The 15,554-nt window shown below is 49.4% G+C and overlaps 2 protein-coding genes across 2 annotated transcripts in view; one reads left to right on the top strand and one right to left on the bottom strand.

Annotated features, from left to right (window-relative positions):
- The window catches only part of PKD2L1 (polycystin 2 like 1, transient receptor potential cation channel), a 71,764-nt gene that overhangs the window by 41,796 nt on the left and 14,414 nt on the right, over positions 1-15,554 (bottom strand). The gene's annotated exons all lie outside the window — the stretch shown is intronic.
- Positions 292-15,554, top strand: SCD (stearoyl-CoA desaturase). Its single transcript, XM_081823643.1, has 6 exons — positions 292-736; positions 1,235-1,517; positions 5,371-5,501; positions 6,922-7,127; positions 8,808-9,040; positions 11,697-15,554. Exons 1-6 carry the CDS (start codon positions 710-712, stop codon positions 11,894-11,896), a joined length of 1,080 nt encoding a protein of 359 aa, XP_081679769.1. The 5' UTR covers positions 292-709; the 3' UTR covers positions 11,897-15,554.

Genomic DNA, 15,554 nt, shown 5'->3' with positions numbered 1-15,554 from the left:
CCACCATCCTACCCCCGGCCCCGGTCCTCTCCCGCGAGCGGAGGGAAGGCTCCCGAGCGCCTCCGAGGCCGCGGGATGCGGGGCACAGGCCCAGCGGCCGGTGGAAGCGGAGCCGAGCAGGAGAAAGAGAGGGGAGGGGGAGCGAGGAGCTCGCGGCCGAGGGAACAGCAGATTGCGCCCAGCCAATGGCAAGGGCTGGACGAGGTGGCACCAAATTCCCTTCGGCCAATGACGCGCCAGATTCTACAGAAGCCCATTAGCATTTCCCCAGGGGCAGAGGCAGGGGCTGGGGCTGCGGCTGCGGAGCCGCGGTGTGTCTGCAGCATCCTGTTTGCGCGTCTCCAGCCGCAGCACGCCTCGGCTCTGTCTCCTCCCCTCTCCCGCCCAGGCAGGTCTCCCAGGGTGAGCCAACTCCGCGCACTTTGCCCCTTGTTGGCAGCGAATAAAAGGGGTCTGAGGAAATACGGGACTCGGTCAGCCACGGCCAGCTCTAGCCTTTAAATCCCCAGCCTGGGTAGACCCACGTACCGCACATCGGAGCCCGACACCGATCCAGCGCGCACCGCGCAGAGGAGGCTCCGAGAGCAGCGCCGCGGGTCACTGCGCAAAAGCCGGCTCGGTAACCGAAGTCTACGTGTGTGTGGGCTGTCCCGAACTGCGCTGTGCCGTTTCAGCCGCGGGCGAGTGATCCCAGCATCCGAGAGCCCAGATGCCGGCCCACTTGCTGCAAGAGGAGGTGAGCTCTGAGCAGTTGCCCCAGACCGCGGGTTCGCAGGCGCTGGGGGGACGAGAGCGTTGAGGTCTCCGCGGACTATTAGCCATCTTTTGCGAATTGTACTGCTTTCAGTTTGTTGGGAATGTGGATTGTAATTTGCGGACTTTGTTCCCCAACTTTTGTTTCTTAAGCTTTAAAGAAAAACCCGGTCGTACTTTTATGTCTGTGTGCATGCGGGTTTTCCTTTGTGCGTTCTTAGGGGTGTGAGTGTTTTACTCCTCCTTCTGCTGCACGCACCTTCACCTTGAGGGTCCACTACCCTCCACAACCTATCTGCACAGTTCCTGGGAACTTCCCTCTCTTCCATCAGGGGCGCACCGGGCTCCCAGTTAATGCGGGCTTTGGGGCCAGGGTCTGTGTCTGTACTCCACAATTGCCCCAGCTTGAGTAGAGAGTGAAGTGGCAGGGGTTACTGCACGTGTCCTCGCCTCTCCTGACTCTGCTTCCTCTCCCCTCCAGATCTCTAGCTCCTACACAACCACCACCACCATCACAGCGCCTCCCTCCAGGATCCTGCAGAATGGAGGAGGCAAGTTGGAGAAGCCTTCTCTATACTTGGAAGAAGACATCCGCCCTGAACTAAAAGATGACATTTATGACCCAAGTTACAAGGATCCGGAGGGCCCAAAGCCCAAGGTTGAGTATGTTTGGAGAAACATCATCCTTATGTCTCTGCTACACTTGGGAGCCCTGTATGGGATCCTGCTGATTCCCGCCTGCAAGATCTACACCTGTATCTGGGGTAAGAGACTCCCTTGTTCTTCTGACCTAGTACCCCTGGTCCTCCCTACTCCTTCAATAAGGTAGGATCTTGCATAGAGCAGAGGCAACAGCCCTTCCAGGCCCAGGTTTTCCCAGCCATGTCTCTTGGTGACCTGACGATGGTGGCTGCGAATGGAGCCAAGGGGGTTTGGGGGTCCTTCAATGTGGGTGTTGGGCAGAGAGCCCTGAGACCATGTGCTGCAGGCCTTGAAATGAGTAGACGTGTGCCGGAGAGTCAGCTTTCCCTGTTTCAAGTCATTTGCTTGGCTGCCTGTCCCAGCCCTGCCAGCCACAAAAGATTCAAGGCCACGACCTGGAAGGCCTGGGAACATGGCAGCAGAGCAGCAGCTCCAGGGGGGATATGCTGAGCACAGTCATAGCATAGCAAGGGAAACTGCTCGGGACAAGAGTTGGCGGAAGAGGGAGGAACAGAGAAGAGGTTATCCACAAAATCCTTTTTTGCCCTGGTCCTTGGCCCAGCCAGGCTCCTTTGTTAAACAGACAGACCAAGAAGGTTCCTGTATAACCCAGGTTACACAGATGTGTTGTTCTGGGACTCCCGTGTAAGTCTCCAGGGAGCTATACATGCCACCAAATGAACATGTTCTGGGAATGAAATGAGGTCAAGGAAGCATTTCCTATTCCCATCTAACCTGCTCCAGCCCCTCTCTCCTAATGTCATGAAGTGCCCCCCTTGCCAGGGACAGAGAAGAGAGCCCTCAGCAGCCCCAGCCTCGAGGCTGCTGCAGTGCGGGAGACAGTTCCCAGTTTGTCCCTGACCTGCCCTTAGCTCAGCTCTTTTGGGGATGCCTGGGTATGGTCTGATGGCAGGGCCCTGCCCCCTGGACACACATGTGCTTTGCAGGCATTTTCACCTCCGCCACGCAAAGCCTGACTTGGGGAGGGCAGGGGGGAGCAGAGAGCTCCAGTGTCCCAGGGGCTCCGCGTTGGCCCTCTCTGTGGCCGGTGAGAAAGGAGAGATTGTCCTCCAGAAAACCACGTTAGGGGTTCCAGCACCGTCTTGGGTATGGGGTGCTTGCCGACAGCTGCACTCTTGGAGGACAGTTGTGTCAAAGGGCTGGTAGGCCAAGTTTTAGCTGATTCCCCCAGGACCTCTGTGGTCTAAAAGTGGTAGGATCTGGTCCCTGGAGCTTTGTCTTGGGAAGTCCTGAGTGCCACAGACAGAGAAATGCAGCTGGGTAGACCCCCTCTCTTTGGGATCTCAATTTTTCTAGGTACAAACTGGGACAACAGTACTTTTTTTAGGATTAGGTAGGTAGTTCTCCTTAGAGTATATGTGTGTCATTGCTGGGGCTGGCCAGGCTCTGGAAATCAGTTCATCTGCAGACCAGGAAAAGCTCTTCTATTTGGGAGGGGAGGGGGATGTGTGTTCTCTGCCCCTCTGAGAAGCCAGCAGAACTTCAGCTGTATCGGGAGAGGTCAAGAGCAGGGATAAGGATCCTCCAGGGAGACTGTGGATTCCTGTCTCCACCCCTTCTCCCCAGTAGAGGAGTCTTCACAAGTAGTTTTTGTCACCTGCAAGCCCCTTCCAGCCTCAGGACGCCCTGTAGGCCTTGTGAAGCCCAGAGCTTGGCCAGACTGCCGCTCATCGCTCCCCACCCTTGGCTGCTGGTACAGGGGGCAGAGGGCGATCCACAAACCCAGGCTGTACCTGCTAGCTTTTGGGTGCCCTGTCCATGGATGTGTACTGTGCCTTTGGACAGAGAGACATGGCCCAGGGGGACTGGATGGTGACCTTTTTTCCTGTTCCTGGGCCATGTGGTAGATGACTTAGCTGACCGAATGACCAGCTGGATGAAGGGAAATCAGAACTTGTCCATGTTAAGGAACAAGGGGGAGGGGAGGGTCAGAGGTCTACCTGCAGAGTTTAGGAGCTTGGCTTCACCTTTTCTTGTTTTCTCCCTAAGGACAGTGTTAAATTAGCAGCTGGTTGTGATTCCAGTATTTCTCATGACTCTGAGCAATTTTGAGAGCCTCTCAGAAGAGCCCTTAGGGGGGAGGGCTGAAAAGAGATCTCTGGCAACACTGAGGGCCAAGGGGTAAAATTTCTCCAGTCTCTTTCTTGGAGTCAAAACTAGGAGACTTTACTTAGGCTGACAATTTGGACATTAATAGAGATGTGACTCTCCAACTGGCTTAAGGTCTTCTATTAGATAGGCTTTCGAGGTTGATAGGAAAAGGCACCAGAGTGTATGGGCTCTTTTCCCAATGCCCCTGGTAATACTAGAATCTTAGGCACTGAGTCAACTTGCCAGGGTCCTCTCTGGCATGAAACAACCCTAGGAGCTTCCTTTGTTCTGAGCTGAGTGCTTCTGCTTTCCTGCCCAAAGCCATTTTCTTTCCTCCTTGGTGTTCGGTGGGCTGTGGCTAAACTGTCACTTTCCAGGTGCAGATGCAGGCAGATACTGTATCTGGAAAGAAGTCAGCACATGGCCTGAGGCCAGCAAATCACCTGGGGCCCTAATGCCAGCACAGAGTATGGGACTGTGGGTAGAACTTTTGCTGGGACAGACTCTGGCTCCATGGCTCTCCTCCAGATCCTGGAGGACGGGTAGGAGAGCATGGAGGAAGACAGGGTTAGGGGAGGAGGGGGGCGGGGGGTTGTTTAGGAAACTGGTATCTATGGCTGGAGAAGAACACAGGACAATTTGTGACAATGTGCAGTGTCTCCGACTGCGACTAAGTTCTGTGGCCACTGAGGATCCATTGTTTCCAGCTGCTTCCCTAGGAATGAAACATTGTCAACAGTCACTGCTCTACCAAGGTCTCTGCCCCTGCCTGCTAGAGCCAACAGAGGAAGACGGGTATACCCAGAAACCCACTTCCCAGTTAGAGACTATCTCTCGCTATCATCGAGAGATTAGATCCTGCAGGCTTCCAGGAGAGGTGAGGCAGGACAGTGTTGGGGTGTTTCACCGAACACTCGGAGGATATCGGGGCACTATCTAGAATTAGCCTTGCCAGAGGGAGTATGGCTGACCAAGGCACGGGGCAAAGGAGAGACGCAGGAACCATGTGCATATCTTGGGGAGGTGGATGGGACAGCAAGAACAAAGAGTGCTTGTTGACAGAAAACTTGGTTTCAAACCATGGCTCCATTTCTTACCAGCCATGTGACCATAGATAAACACTTAACCTTCAACTGCAAAGTGAGGATGTTAAACCCCATTCAAGGTATTCAAGGAATCAGAGAAGATAAAATCCTTGACAAAGCTTAAGATACTGTGCAGATATGACTTAGGTATAGGGCAGATTTTCCCCTGATGGGACTGCACTGCCTGCTAGAATATTTAAATGCTTTTATACTAGTTGGTAAATAGCCGTAGTTCAGAGCCCTGTGAGTGTCCCTGAGAGCCCAGGGGCCCTTGAATTGGTCAGTGCTCAGACCATACTAGCTTTCAAATAGTTTAATACCACCCTTGCTTATGAGTCCTGAAATTCGCAGGAGTCGTCTGTGGTCCTTAAAACTTTGGAAAAGGTTAGCTGAAGGTCAAAGGAGATAGGACCGGGGACAGTGTCCCTCATGACGGAGAATGACAAGTAGCTAGCTGGGTGGTAAGAGCCCTCTTCTCTGCCCGGCCTTTCTCAAGTGCCTGAGACTCAGCTAATTCCAGAGGATTGGGTAGTGATGGTATTTTTCAAGGAGTAAAAGTGAAGGGACAGAGGAGACCAAGGCATCCCTGGAGTTCAGGGTGAAACAAATCCTCACCCAGAGCCTAAGAACACACAGACTCAGACAGGAGAGCATCAGGTGAGTACTTCCCCTGAATCGCAACCACCCACACTGACTCCCCCCCCCCCGCCCCCGGCAGGATTCTTCTACTATTTGATCAGTGCTGTGGGCATAACGGCAGGAGCTCATCGCCTGTGGAGTCACCGGACTTACAAAGCTCGGCTGCCCCTGAGGCTCTTCCTGATCATTGCCAACACGATGGCATTCCAGGTGAGAAGCTGGCTTTGCTCAGCTCTTTGCTGTCCACTCTTTTGATGGTCTGGCAGCAGAACGGAGAAGGTCAGCACCTGGAGAGCAGCCACGCCTGACTTTCCTCTCCCCTTGCGGTCCCCTCAAGTGCAGCCCCAGTCCCTAAGTCCCCACCGGAAAAGGGAAGTGGGAGATACATAGGTAATAGTCTCAGTGTCATGGGATGGTTTTTTGATCCTAGGGTCCCTCTGTTATCATGCAGTCTTGGCCGTTGTGGTCCTTTATTGTAAGGGGTCATAGTGCATAAGCCAGGAACTGACCCTGGTTTCCTGGGCAGACGCTGGATGATAAATTCACTATTTTAGGTGAAAAGCTTGGGATTCCACCACAACGGGATTGAGGTTGATGTTGCATAGACTCTTGAACTCTGTGTTCTTAGGTCTAAGAGCAAATACTTCTGTAGCACTATGTGCCTGACTATTCTAAGCCCGTGACATAAATTACCTCATTAAATCCTCACAACAATCTTAGAAGGTAGGTACTATGACCCCCAGTTTACAGATGAGGAAATGGCGTCCCTGAGAAGTTAGGTAGACCAACATTATGGTCCTGTCTTGGGCTGCCAGGCTGGCTAAGTCAAATATTGAGGGTTGTTGAGGCAGAAAGTTTATAGCAGAGATAGAATGCAGGGAATTGGGAGAAGGGAACTCCTGGTTGTTAAGGGGTAGCAAGGGACAAAAGATGGCTGGTGGAGCTTAGCTGGGAGCAAGAGGAAAAAGGAAAGAAACCAAATTGATCCCCTTCTTCGTGGCAGTGTCCCAGGTACCTGCCACAGTCACATAATCCTCTCGGTCATAGCACTTTATGCCTTGAGGGCTCCTGATGTTGTCTTTGTGGGGCAAAGGAAGAGATTTGGCACATCCTTTAAGGTATTAAAAGAATCCCAGAGGAGCCCAGAGGTCATTTGGAAATGTGGCCAAGATCATGATTTCTGTGCCTGGCTATGATCTGTATGCAAGGCATCAGAATGGAGCTCCCTGATGCTTCACCCACCAACCAGGACCCGGGATGCAAGGCTGCCTGCCTCGTGTTCTCCATGCCCAGGGGTTTGGCATTCCGTGAGGACATTTTCCAACATTTTTTCTTGCTTGAAGGATTGCAATGTGCTTTCCTAATGAAACTGAGCTCTGTATGATCTGTCTCCATTCTGCCCACCATATAACCTTCAAGAAGCTAGTCCTATTCATGTGTCCTGGGACTTTAAATTGCTTTTCCACTTAAGCTTCAGTGGCAAGTTGGGGGAGCAGAGGGGGCAACTGCATGACTCCTATTTTTTGAGGTTGGGCTGAGAGCCAGGGGCTCGTAGAGTTGCCTATCCATTGGAATTCCCCTAAGACGATATCTCTCGCCAGGCCTACATTCCTCTCCTCTGTCCCTCCAGAACGACGTGTATGAATGGGCCCGAGATCACCGTGCCCACCACAAGTTTTCAGAAACAGATGCTGATCCTCACAATTCCCGGCGTGGCTTTTTCTTCTCTCACGTGGGTTGGCTGCTTGTACGCAAACACCCAGCTGTCAAAGAGAAGGGTGGTTTGCTAGACTTGTCTGACCTAAAAGCTGAGAAGCTGGTGATGTTCCAGAGAAGGTGAGTGAAGCAATGACGGAGCTGGGCATCTAGTGTTTGGGGTACTCCCTTTTTTCTCCTAGAGCTTATAAACTTAAGCTGAGAAATTTATTGGGTTTGCATGTTCCAAAATCAATTTAAAACCCTAATATTTAATAGCCCACAGGCTCACGGCCGTGGACTATTGTTCTTCCTCTCAGAGCTCTCGTAATTAAACCGATTAGATTCAACAAATACTTATTGACCTAGGACAGTCACAGATACAAAAGACGAATGTGTCACAATCCTTACCTTCAAGGAATTTGTAGCTTATTGGGAAGCAGAGGGAAAACCAAGGATCTGAATAACTATGATACGTGGCGAGATATTTTCTTTACCAATGAGAGGCACAAAGGAAAGGGAGCTAGTGTGGTAGGGGACATCGGGGAAGGGTTTACGAAGAAGGGAGCTTTGGAATCCACTGATGGATAGAGATTCTCACAGGTGTGTGTAGGGAGGGAGAGTACAAACAGAAAGAACATGAAAGCATGTTCCAGCAACAAAGGTCTTTTGCAATTGAAGCGTAGGGTGTGGTCGAAGTAAGACCAGAAAGAGGCTGATGCTATTCTTGTAGAGCCTTAAAAGCAGATTTAGGATTTACTTCAATAGGCAGTGGGAAGCCATTACAAGTTTTTTGAGCAGGAATGTGGCATAACTGGAGGTGTGCTTTACAAAGGTCACTCTCGGGATGGTTGAAAAAAAAACACTGAGTCAAAGAGGTGAGAAGCAGGGCCACAAGTTAGGAGCTAACGGGGATCCGTGCTAGGGAAGCAGCAGCAGGAACGGAACGTTTGAGGCAGGGGATACTAATGATATAAGAGTATAAGACTTGGCTGCTGAAGAGAAGCAGGAAATCCATTCCCTAGGAATGTCAATGGCATGGTCTACATTTGAGACAGTGAAGAATGGCATGGGGCCTCCAGAGGGCTTGTGCGCATCAAGGACACCCTGTGCCTCTCTGAGGAAGAAAAGGAACGATTTTGGGGTGGCTAGCAGGACCTGGGGGCAAGGCACGAACCCTAGACTCTGCAAAAAACATGAACAGGAGGGGCGCCTGGGTGGCTCAGTCATTAAGCGTCTGCCTTCGGCTCAGGTCATGATCCCAGGGTCCTGGGATCGAGCCCCGCATCAGGCTCCCTGCTTCGCAGGAAACCTGCTTCTCCCTCTCCCACTCCCCCTGCTTGTGTTCCCTCTCTCGCTGTGTCTCTCTCTCTGTCAAATAAATAAAATCTTGAAAAAAAAAAAAAAAAAACATGAACAGTAAAGAGAAACGAGCCTAAAGGCAGAATGGAAAAACAGCCTGGGAAGGAGAACTCAGTTTATGAGTTGGTAATCTGGACCTCATCTGTTTTACCAAGATGGCATTATGCTATAGTCAGAAAGAACAATGGATTCAGAGGCTGGAGACAAGCCTTCCAACCCTTGCTCCGCCGGCTCCTACCCGTGCGATCCTAGAAAAATCAGTTAACCCCTCACTACCTCATTTTCTAAAAACTGGGACATTCTCGAAAGATTCCCCCCCCAATCCCCTCTTTCTCTGCCTTGGGCTACACAGTGCTCAAGTAGAAGGGAAGAGACAGCCCCACCAGTGGCAGAGGAAAATGAGGTGGGTCCAAGAGCCCTCCTCTCTCCTCTGACTCGGCGTCTGGTCTCTCGATGTAGGTACTACAAACCCGGCATCCTGCTGATGTGCTTCATCCTGCCCACCCTTGTGCCCTGGTATTTCTGGGGTGAGACTTTTCTACACAGCTTGTTCGTCGCCACTTTCTTGCGTTATGCCATTGTGCTCAATGCCACGTGGCTGGTGAACAGTGCTGCCCACCTCTACGGATATCGCCCTTATGACAAGAACATTAGCCCCCGAGAGAATATCCTGGTTTCCCTGGGAGCTGCAGGTAAGTCCACAGTCCACAGCAAGACCCTTTCTAGTGGTCTGCTGGTTCGGGTATTAGGCAAGGAGCCAGAAAAACCAGATTAACTTGTTTTAGGACTTTTTTCTGTCTGGTTTTCCACTACAAAACGAAGGGACAATATATAAAAAAAACTCTCTGGAGTTGGGCAATAGGTCTTATATAAAAAGAAAAGGGTAAAGAACAGCAGTGCCTTTGATTTCAGGTGCCGGAACCTTCGCAAACGCTATGTATGATAAACCCCTTTGGGTGTTCCTTTTTCCAGTCACCTCTTGTGCTGGACTGCAAGTCTTGCTTGGGGCAGGGAATGCATAAATGGAATAAAAGGATCATCTGAGTGGGCAGCGAGCCTAGTGTTTTATATTTAAACATGCTATATAGGAGCACCTGGGTGGCGCGGTCGGTTAGGTATCCAACTCTTGGTTTCGGCTTGGGTTGTGATCTTGGGGTCGTGAGACTAAGCCCCATGTCGGGCTCCAAGCTCACTGAAGAGTCTGCTTGGGATTCTCTCTCCCTCTCCCTCTGTCCTTCCCCACTGCTCGCTCTCTCTCAAAAAAATAAAATAAAATAAAAATCTTAAATCTTAAAAAAAAAAAAAGAAAGAAACATGCTATATAAAATGTAGAATAATTCCTTGTAATTAAATTCAGTCAACTTCTGTTTTCTCTTCTTGTCATATTCAGGTAGGCCACAGTTGAAGTGTATGCCATGTCTTATTGCTTGGTGGTGCCAATAGGAAGGACCTCAAAGCACTTGTTTATGGCCCTTAATGACCACCTATCAGTCTTAATCTCTTTTGTCCTTTCTTTTTCTCTCTTCTGCTTCTATTCTGTGCTAGGAGCAGCCTTTCCCCACAACGTGGCTTAGGGAACCACCAGTAAAGCCCGTAGTTTGCTCACAAATACCTGCTCACTGATCTAATGCGGACTATTCATGAATTGATTTCTATCATTCCTGTCCCACTAGCCGGAGCCTAAGACATCAGGCTTCTACCATCTGTCTCCATTCTTTTTCTGTCACTATTTTCAACTAAATATAGACCTTGATCAAGGCCTGGAACTTATTTTCCTTAAGCAGAACCCGTGGCCTCTTCCTCACCAGTGGTCAGTGCCACTGGTCATCTAGTATATCTAGGCAACCTCACTGGCGCCCACGTTTCTGCATGCCACGGCATAACCTTCACTTTCTCTCTTTAAAAATCTTCCTTTAGATTCTCAACCCCAGTCATCTCTACTATCTGGACTAAGGCATTCTTTCCTATCTCTTTTGCACTTTCATGCATCTCACCTTCTGCCATTGTACCTATTCTTACTTTGAACCATGTTTGAAATCAATCACCTCGGCTATGTAAGTCTGAGATTTTCATAGAAATGGAAGTTTCTGGAATGAGATTTGTCCTGGGCCGCCACGGGGTCTATAGTGAGCTTTCCCAACTCCAGCCTCTTTATGAGCATCAGCTCAGAATGGCGGCCAACGTCTTACTTTGTCTCAGTTACCATTCATCTCTGCTACCTGTTGCTATCCTCCCTTATCACCTCCACCTTTGTTCTCCTGTAGCTTGTTTCTCTGCCATTCTAATCTGTTTCTTCCTGAGTTACCTGCCCCACAGTCACATGTTCATTTTCTCTCTGCCAAAGCTGACCTCCTCCCTTGAGCCTTTCTTGGGCTGTATCTTGCTGCCCCAGTTGCAAAGTCTTGTCCTTCTTCCATCGGTGGACCTTCCTCTTTTTTTCTCTCTCGGCTCTGTGTGTATCTGATTCCATTTTAAATCTGAGAAGTAGAGGCCTGGTTCGTGCTTCTGTGGAGCCTTGGTACAAAGCCACTTATGGAAATTAGTAATCCTGTCAGTACCTTTGGCCTTGTGGTTATCCCAACCTCCTACTCAGTTCACACTGTGAATAATCAGGTGTCACAGGGAGAGGACATACCTTGACTTGCCCTGAGTGGTGTCATTTACTCTGTAGGACTTCCTTCACTTGCTTGTTATTAATATCATTACTACTCTCCTGGGGTTCTTTTATCTTCAAAGGGCTCACAGCGCTCTTTTATTAGCTATTCTTGACCCAGCTTTCCCCTAGCTTTAGAAGGGTCAGTATTGTTAATTGTTGAACACGATCCAAAAAGAAGAGTCCTGCCAAGAGTTGGAGAACTCGCTGTCTGTGGAGTTCCCAAAGCTTTACCTCTTACTGAAATTCTCCTGACAGCAGAATGTCTTTGTTTCTCCCCGGCGTGTCGTTGTAAGAAGTGCAGCAAAAGTCCTTCATTCGGGACTCTCTCCTCTCCCCACCCAGACGCATCCACGTGCACCCCAAGAGCCTGTGGTGCCTCAGACCAGTACTTAGGGAACTTTCCCACCTGAAATCCCTTCCCGGCCCAGAGCCATCTCTCTCTCTAGTTGGCCTATCCTCTGGGAGGAATCGCGGGTCCTCCTCTGACACAGGTTCCTTTCTAGGCTTGGTGGCCAGGTCTCCCCAGTTATTTCTTAAGACGCCTCCGAGGCGATCAATCTGGTTCAGAGTCGAAGAGACTGGATTCGCTCCTTTGTTCAACAACAGCAAGTTTCTGCTAGGTTTGAGGTCGTCTGCTGGGTCCCTGGCGTGCAGAGACAGCTCCGTAACCCTTGTCCTTGCTTTTGTTCCAGGGGAGGGCTTCCACAACTACCATCACTCCTTCCCCTATGACTACTCTGCCAGTGAGTACCGCTGGCACATCAACTTCACCACCTTCTTTATCGATTGCATGGCTGCCCTCGGGCTGGCTTACGACCGGAAGAAAGTATCCAAGGCTGTCGTCTTGGCCAGGATTAAAAGAACTGGAGACGGAAGCTCCAAGAGTGGCTGAATTTGGGGTCCCTTGGGTTCCTTTTCCAAAAGCCAGCCGGGCAGAGGTTTAATGTTCTGTTTATTAACTACTGAATAATGCTACCAGGATGCTAAAGATGATGATGTTAACCCTTTCCAGTACAGTATTCTTTTAAAATTGAAAGCCAGCAACTCTGCCTTCATGACGCTAAGCTGAGGTTCTTATTTCTTCTCTTCCTCTCTTCTAGTTCATTGTCCTTTTCTTTGCTTTGTCCTTATCACCTTCCTTTCTCTCCTCGCTCATTGCCTCCCAGGCAAGCAGCTGGTCATTCATGGGTGGGTGTCCAGCTTCCAAAGCCTAGCCAACCTTTCTGTAGTCCAAAATTAGTGGTCTTTGTCCCACATAACTCTTTCCTTGAGCTGTCCTGAGCTTTAGGGTGGGTGGCTCATGCTAGAGGTATGAGAACATACCTTCTGGGAAGGCCCCTGTTAATTATCTTCAGCTCAGGCTTTTGCGAGTTGGAATGGAAAATAACTTTATTTGGCACAAAGCTTCTAAAGCAGGTAGACTGTCAGGGGAGAGAGCTGGTATGATTGAGAAGTAAAGATGGGGTGAGGTGGGAAACAGGGCAAGAGGCTCCTGCTATGATTGGACACATGGTTGCTTGCCTAGTGAGGACTTGGAGCCCCAACAGACAGCATGTCTCCTTTCTCTCCTGACTCTGACTAGGGAATGGCCACAGAGCCTGGCAATGCTGGAACACAAAAGCAGATCTCAATGTCCCAAATGTAGTTTAGGTTGGGGATAAAGAAGAAGCATTTAGTTTGTAGTAAAAGTGGTCTCTGCTGGAGAAGGATTTTTTTTTTTTCCTTTAATAACAGGAAGATTTCTTATTCCTTATGACAAGAAATCTTGAGGTTGGTTGTTTCCAGAATTGGCAAATCTAGCAGATCATGGGATCATCAAAATTCTTTTGTCTTTCTGCTCTGCCATCTTCGGGCTGTTAGTTGGCTCCCATCATGGTAATAAGGTGGCTGAAGCATTTCCAGACACCCAAAAAAGGAATGTGTTTGTGGCATAGTGGTGAGCATAGTGGTCTTCCAAAAAAGGAAGGATTTTAAGAGGTGGAGTTGGGTCCAACATAAAAATATATATACATACACAGTCTGCTTGGAACATTAAAGTAATTCACTTAGGGTATTTCCCTCTGAAAGAGGGATGCTTGAAGAAGAGGAGAAATTAGGTGGGTTGGCTACTTTCCTCTCACTGCTGGACAGGAGATGGAGAGGTTCAGGGCCAGATCTGTTGGCAGTTCCTAAGAGATAACTTTACAAAAGAAGGGCTCTGAGAACACATTGCCAGGGGATTCAGAAGGTTACTACTGAGGAAGTCTTTGGGTGTCCTGATTTGGAAGCCGGTTATACAAACAAGTTAAATGTTAGGTTCATTCATGAATTCCAGTTTCTCCTTGGAATGAGGACAAACCCAGAAGGCTTCTCCCCGCAGTGTTGAACCATTTCTCCCATTCCTTCTCAGTTAACTTTTAGCGTAAAGTATAGGACTGCCTGGGGGGCGAGGTAGGAATCTCTTAACTACTGTGGGTTTTGATTCCTGGCTCTACCCTTATCTGTCCATTTTCTCCTACCGGTTCTATCTCCTCCCTGATGTTTTCCTCTTTCTCCAGACAGGAAGCCTCCTTTGTATGTATTCAGACGCAGTGATGGTTAAGGCTCACCAGCAGCTCCCTCTCCTGCAGACAGAATGCTCAGGGTCACTGAACCACTGTTTCTCCTTATAAAGCTCAGTAGGCTGCCACTTTCACTTGGCCTCCAGAGTCTCTCCACCTACACCCCTGTGCTCCCCTCCACACTGATGACTCAAGAGGAGGCTGGCAAACCTTACTAGAAACATCCCTGGCTCGGGCACTGTCTCTCATGAGGCATAGCCAGGCCAAAGGCTCGTGTTGTGCCAGTGAGCCAGCCACGGAGCCAAAAAAAAAGGGTTTGTTTTTAGCCTCCTCTGTCTGGATCAGAACATGAGAGCATGCTAGATGCCCCCTGCTCGCTCGGTATGCCTGCCCAGCCCGAGTCCGAGCTCCCAGTGGACAGTGCAATGCTTGCAGGAGCAGGAGGGAGCCTAGTCTTCACTGGGAAGCACAAGAAGCAAAGGAAAGTTCCAAAGTGCCTCACGCAAAAGGAGGCCCTGTTCCCTGGAGCCAGGGTGTATTGCAAAGCCCAGACTTGGGATCTGAGATGCCATGAACTTTGCTGAACAGCATCTCTGCTCGGCAAACTAACCAGCATTCCCCACCACACAGCCTAGGGCAAACAGTAGTGTAGAAGAGGTCTGAAGAAAGCGTCAGTGTTTTGAGAACCTTGGACTGCCCCTGTCCCTGTACCTCGGTCATCAATGCAAAAGCCTGGCTTTACTCTATGAAAGATTGGAAATGTACAAGGCCAAATGTTCTGCGCGCTGTTGAGCCCCAATACTGGAAGGGAAGAGGGCCTTTCTTCCTGTATTAATTGAATAGACAGAGGCTACAGGGGTTCCCTGGACTAAAGGCATCCTCATCTTTTCAGCTGTTCCTCACAGTAGAAAAGACTAATGGAAGATCACTGTAGTTCAGATCTGCTGACTTGTGGACTCATCCCTTGGAAATGCCTGTTGGGTGGTTTTAATTCCACAGGTTATCAGATGCCTGCTTTATAATTTTGGACCAAAAACAAGTTTATCTTTCTATTCTAATCATGTCCCAGGGATCTGACCCATACCATGACCCTACACAAGGCTGGACAGGGTCCTCAGGCTGAGGGCCCCTCCGTATAGGAGAATGTGGAGGTGGAGGGGTGTCTGCGAGTAAAGAACACTTTCTTCAAGATTCTAAAGCTGAGTTCAGTTGACACATTAATGATCCAGAAACTCAAGTCTGAATTTCTAACAGTCCTCGCTTTGTGGGTGTGCTGACAACTTATTTGGGTGCCTTACATCTTTTCTAATCGGTGTTGCATATGAGCCTGCTCTCACTCCCTCCTCGCTCCCTCCGTGGAGTTCCTTTGCACCTGAGACCCTACAGAAGTGGCTGGTAGAAAAGGGGGTCTGGCTGGAGGATTATCAGTAGAGCTATTCGCAGGATTCCCTTCAGGGCTTCATTTTGGAAACTTCTCTTAGGGCTGTTTTTATTAAGTGCCCACATTGACGGCGGGTGGAAGTAATTTGAATGTATTTGATTTATAATATTTTTTAGATTAAAAGATGGTTGTAACATTTAAAATGGAAACTTTTTCTCCTTGGTTTGCTAGTATCCTGAGTGTATTCTTTGTAAGTATAGCTCATATGGGTCAGCGTGAAAGGTTAAAGAAAACAAGATGTCCATGTTACGCGGGTGGTTAAGGCCAGGGCCTCTCCTACCACTGTGCCACTGACTTGCTATGTGACCCTGGGCAAGTCACTTAACTATAATGTGCCTCAGTTTTCCTTCTGTTAAAATGGGATAATAATACTGACCTACCTCACAGGGCAGTTTTGAGGCGTGACTAATGCTTTTTATAAAGCATTTTGGGATCCTTCAGCAGAGGAATTCTTTTAAGTCCTGAGTATTTTTATAAAAAGTAGCAGTATCCACCGTGAACTTGTGTCCATCATGAACCATGCGTCCTGGATGCTGTCATTAATCGATATGATTCTCTCTGAGAGATTG

Source organism: Leptonychotes weddellii, chromosome 6 (genome assembly GCF_054177405.1).
Source record: "Leptonychotes weddellii isolate Sample4059 chromosome 6, ASM5417740v2, whole genome shotgun sequence".
Classification (NCBI taxonomy): Eukaryota; Metazoa; Chordata; class Mammalia; order Carnivora; family Phocidae; genus Leptonychotes; species Leptonychotes weddellii.
Note: the sequence above shows the minus strand (reverse complement) of the source record. Positions and strands in the feature narration are given on the sequence as shown.

What these genes read in the sequence shown, in the direction of transcription:
- SCD (XM_081823643.1), top strand. Translation starts at nt 710, where the DNA reads ATGCCGGCCCACTTGCTGCAAGAGGAG. An exon ending in CCCACTTGCTGCAAGAGGAG is followed by an intron (nt 737 to 1,234) that starts GTGAGCTCTGAG and finishes TCTCCCCTCCAG; the next exon opens with ATCTCTAGCTCCTACACAAC. An exon ending in CTGGTGATGTTCCAGAGAAG is followed by an intron (nt 7,128 to 8,807) that starts GTGAGTGAAGCA and finishes CTCTCGATGTAG; the next exon opens with GTACTACAAACCCGGCATCC.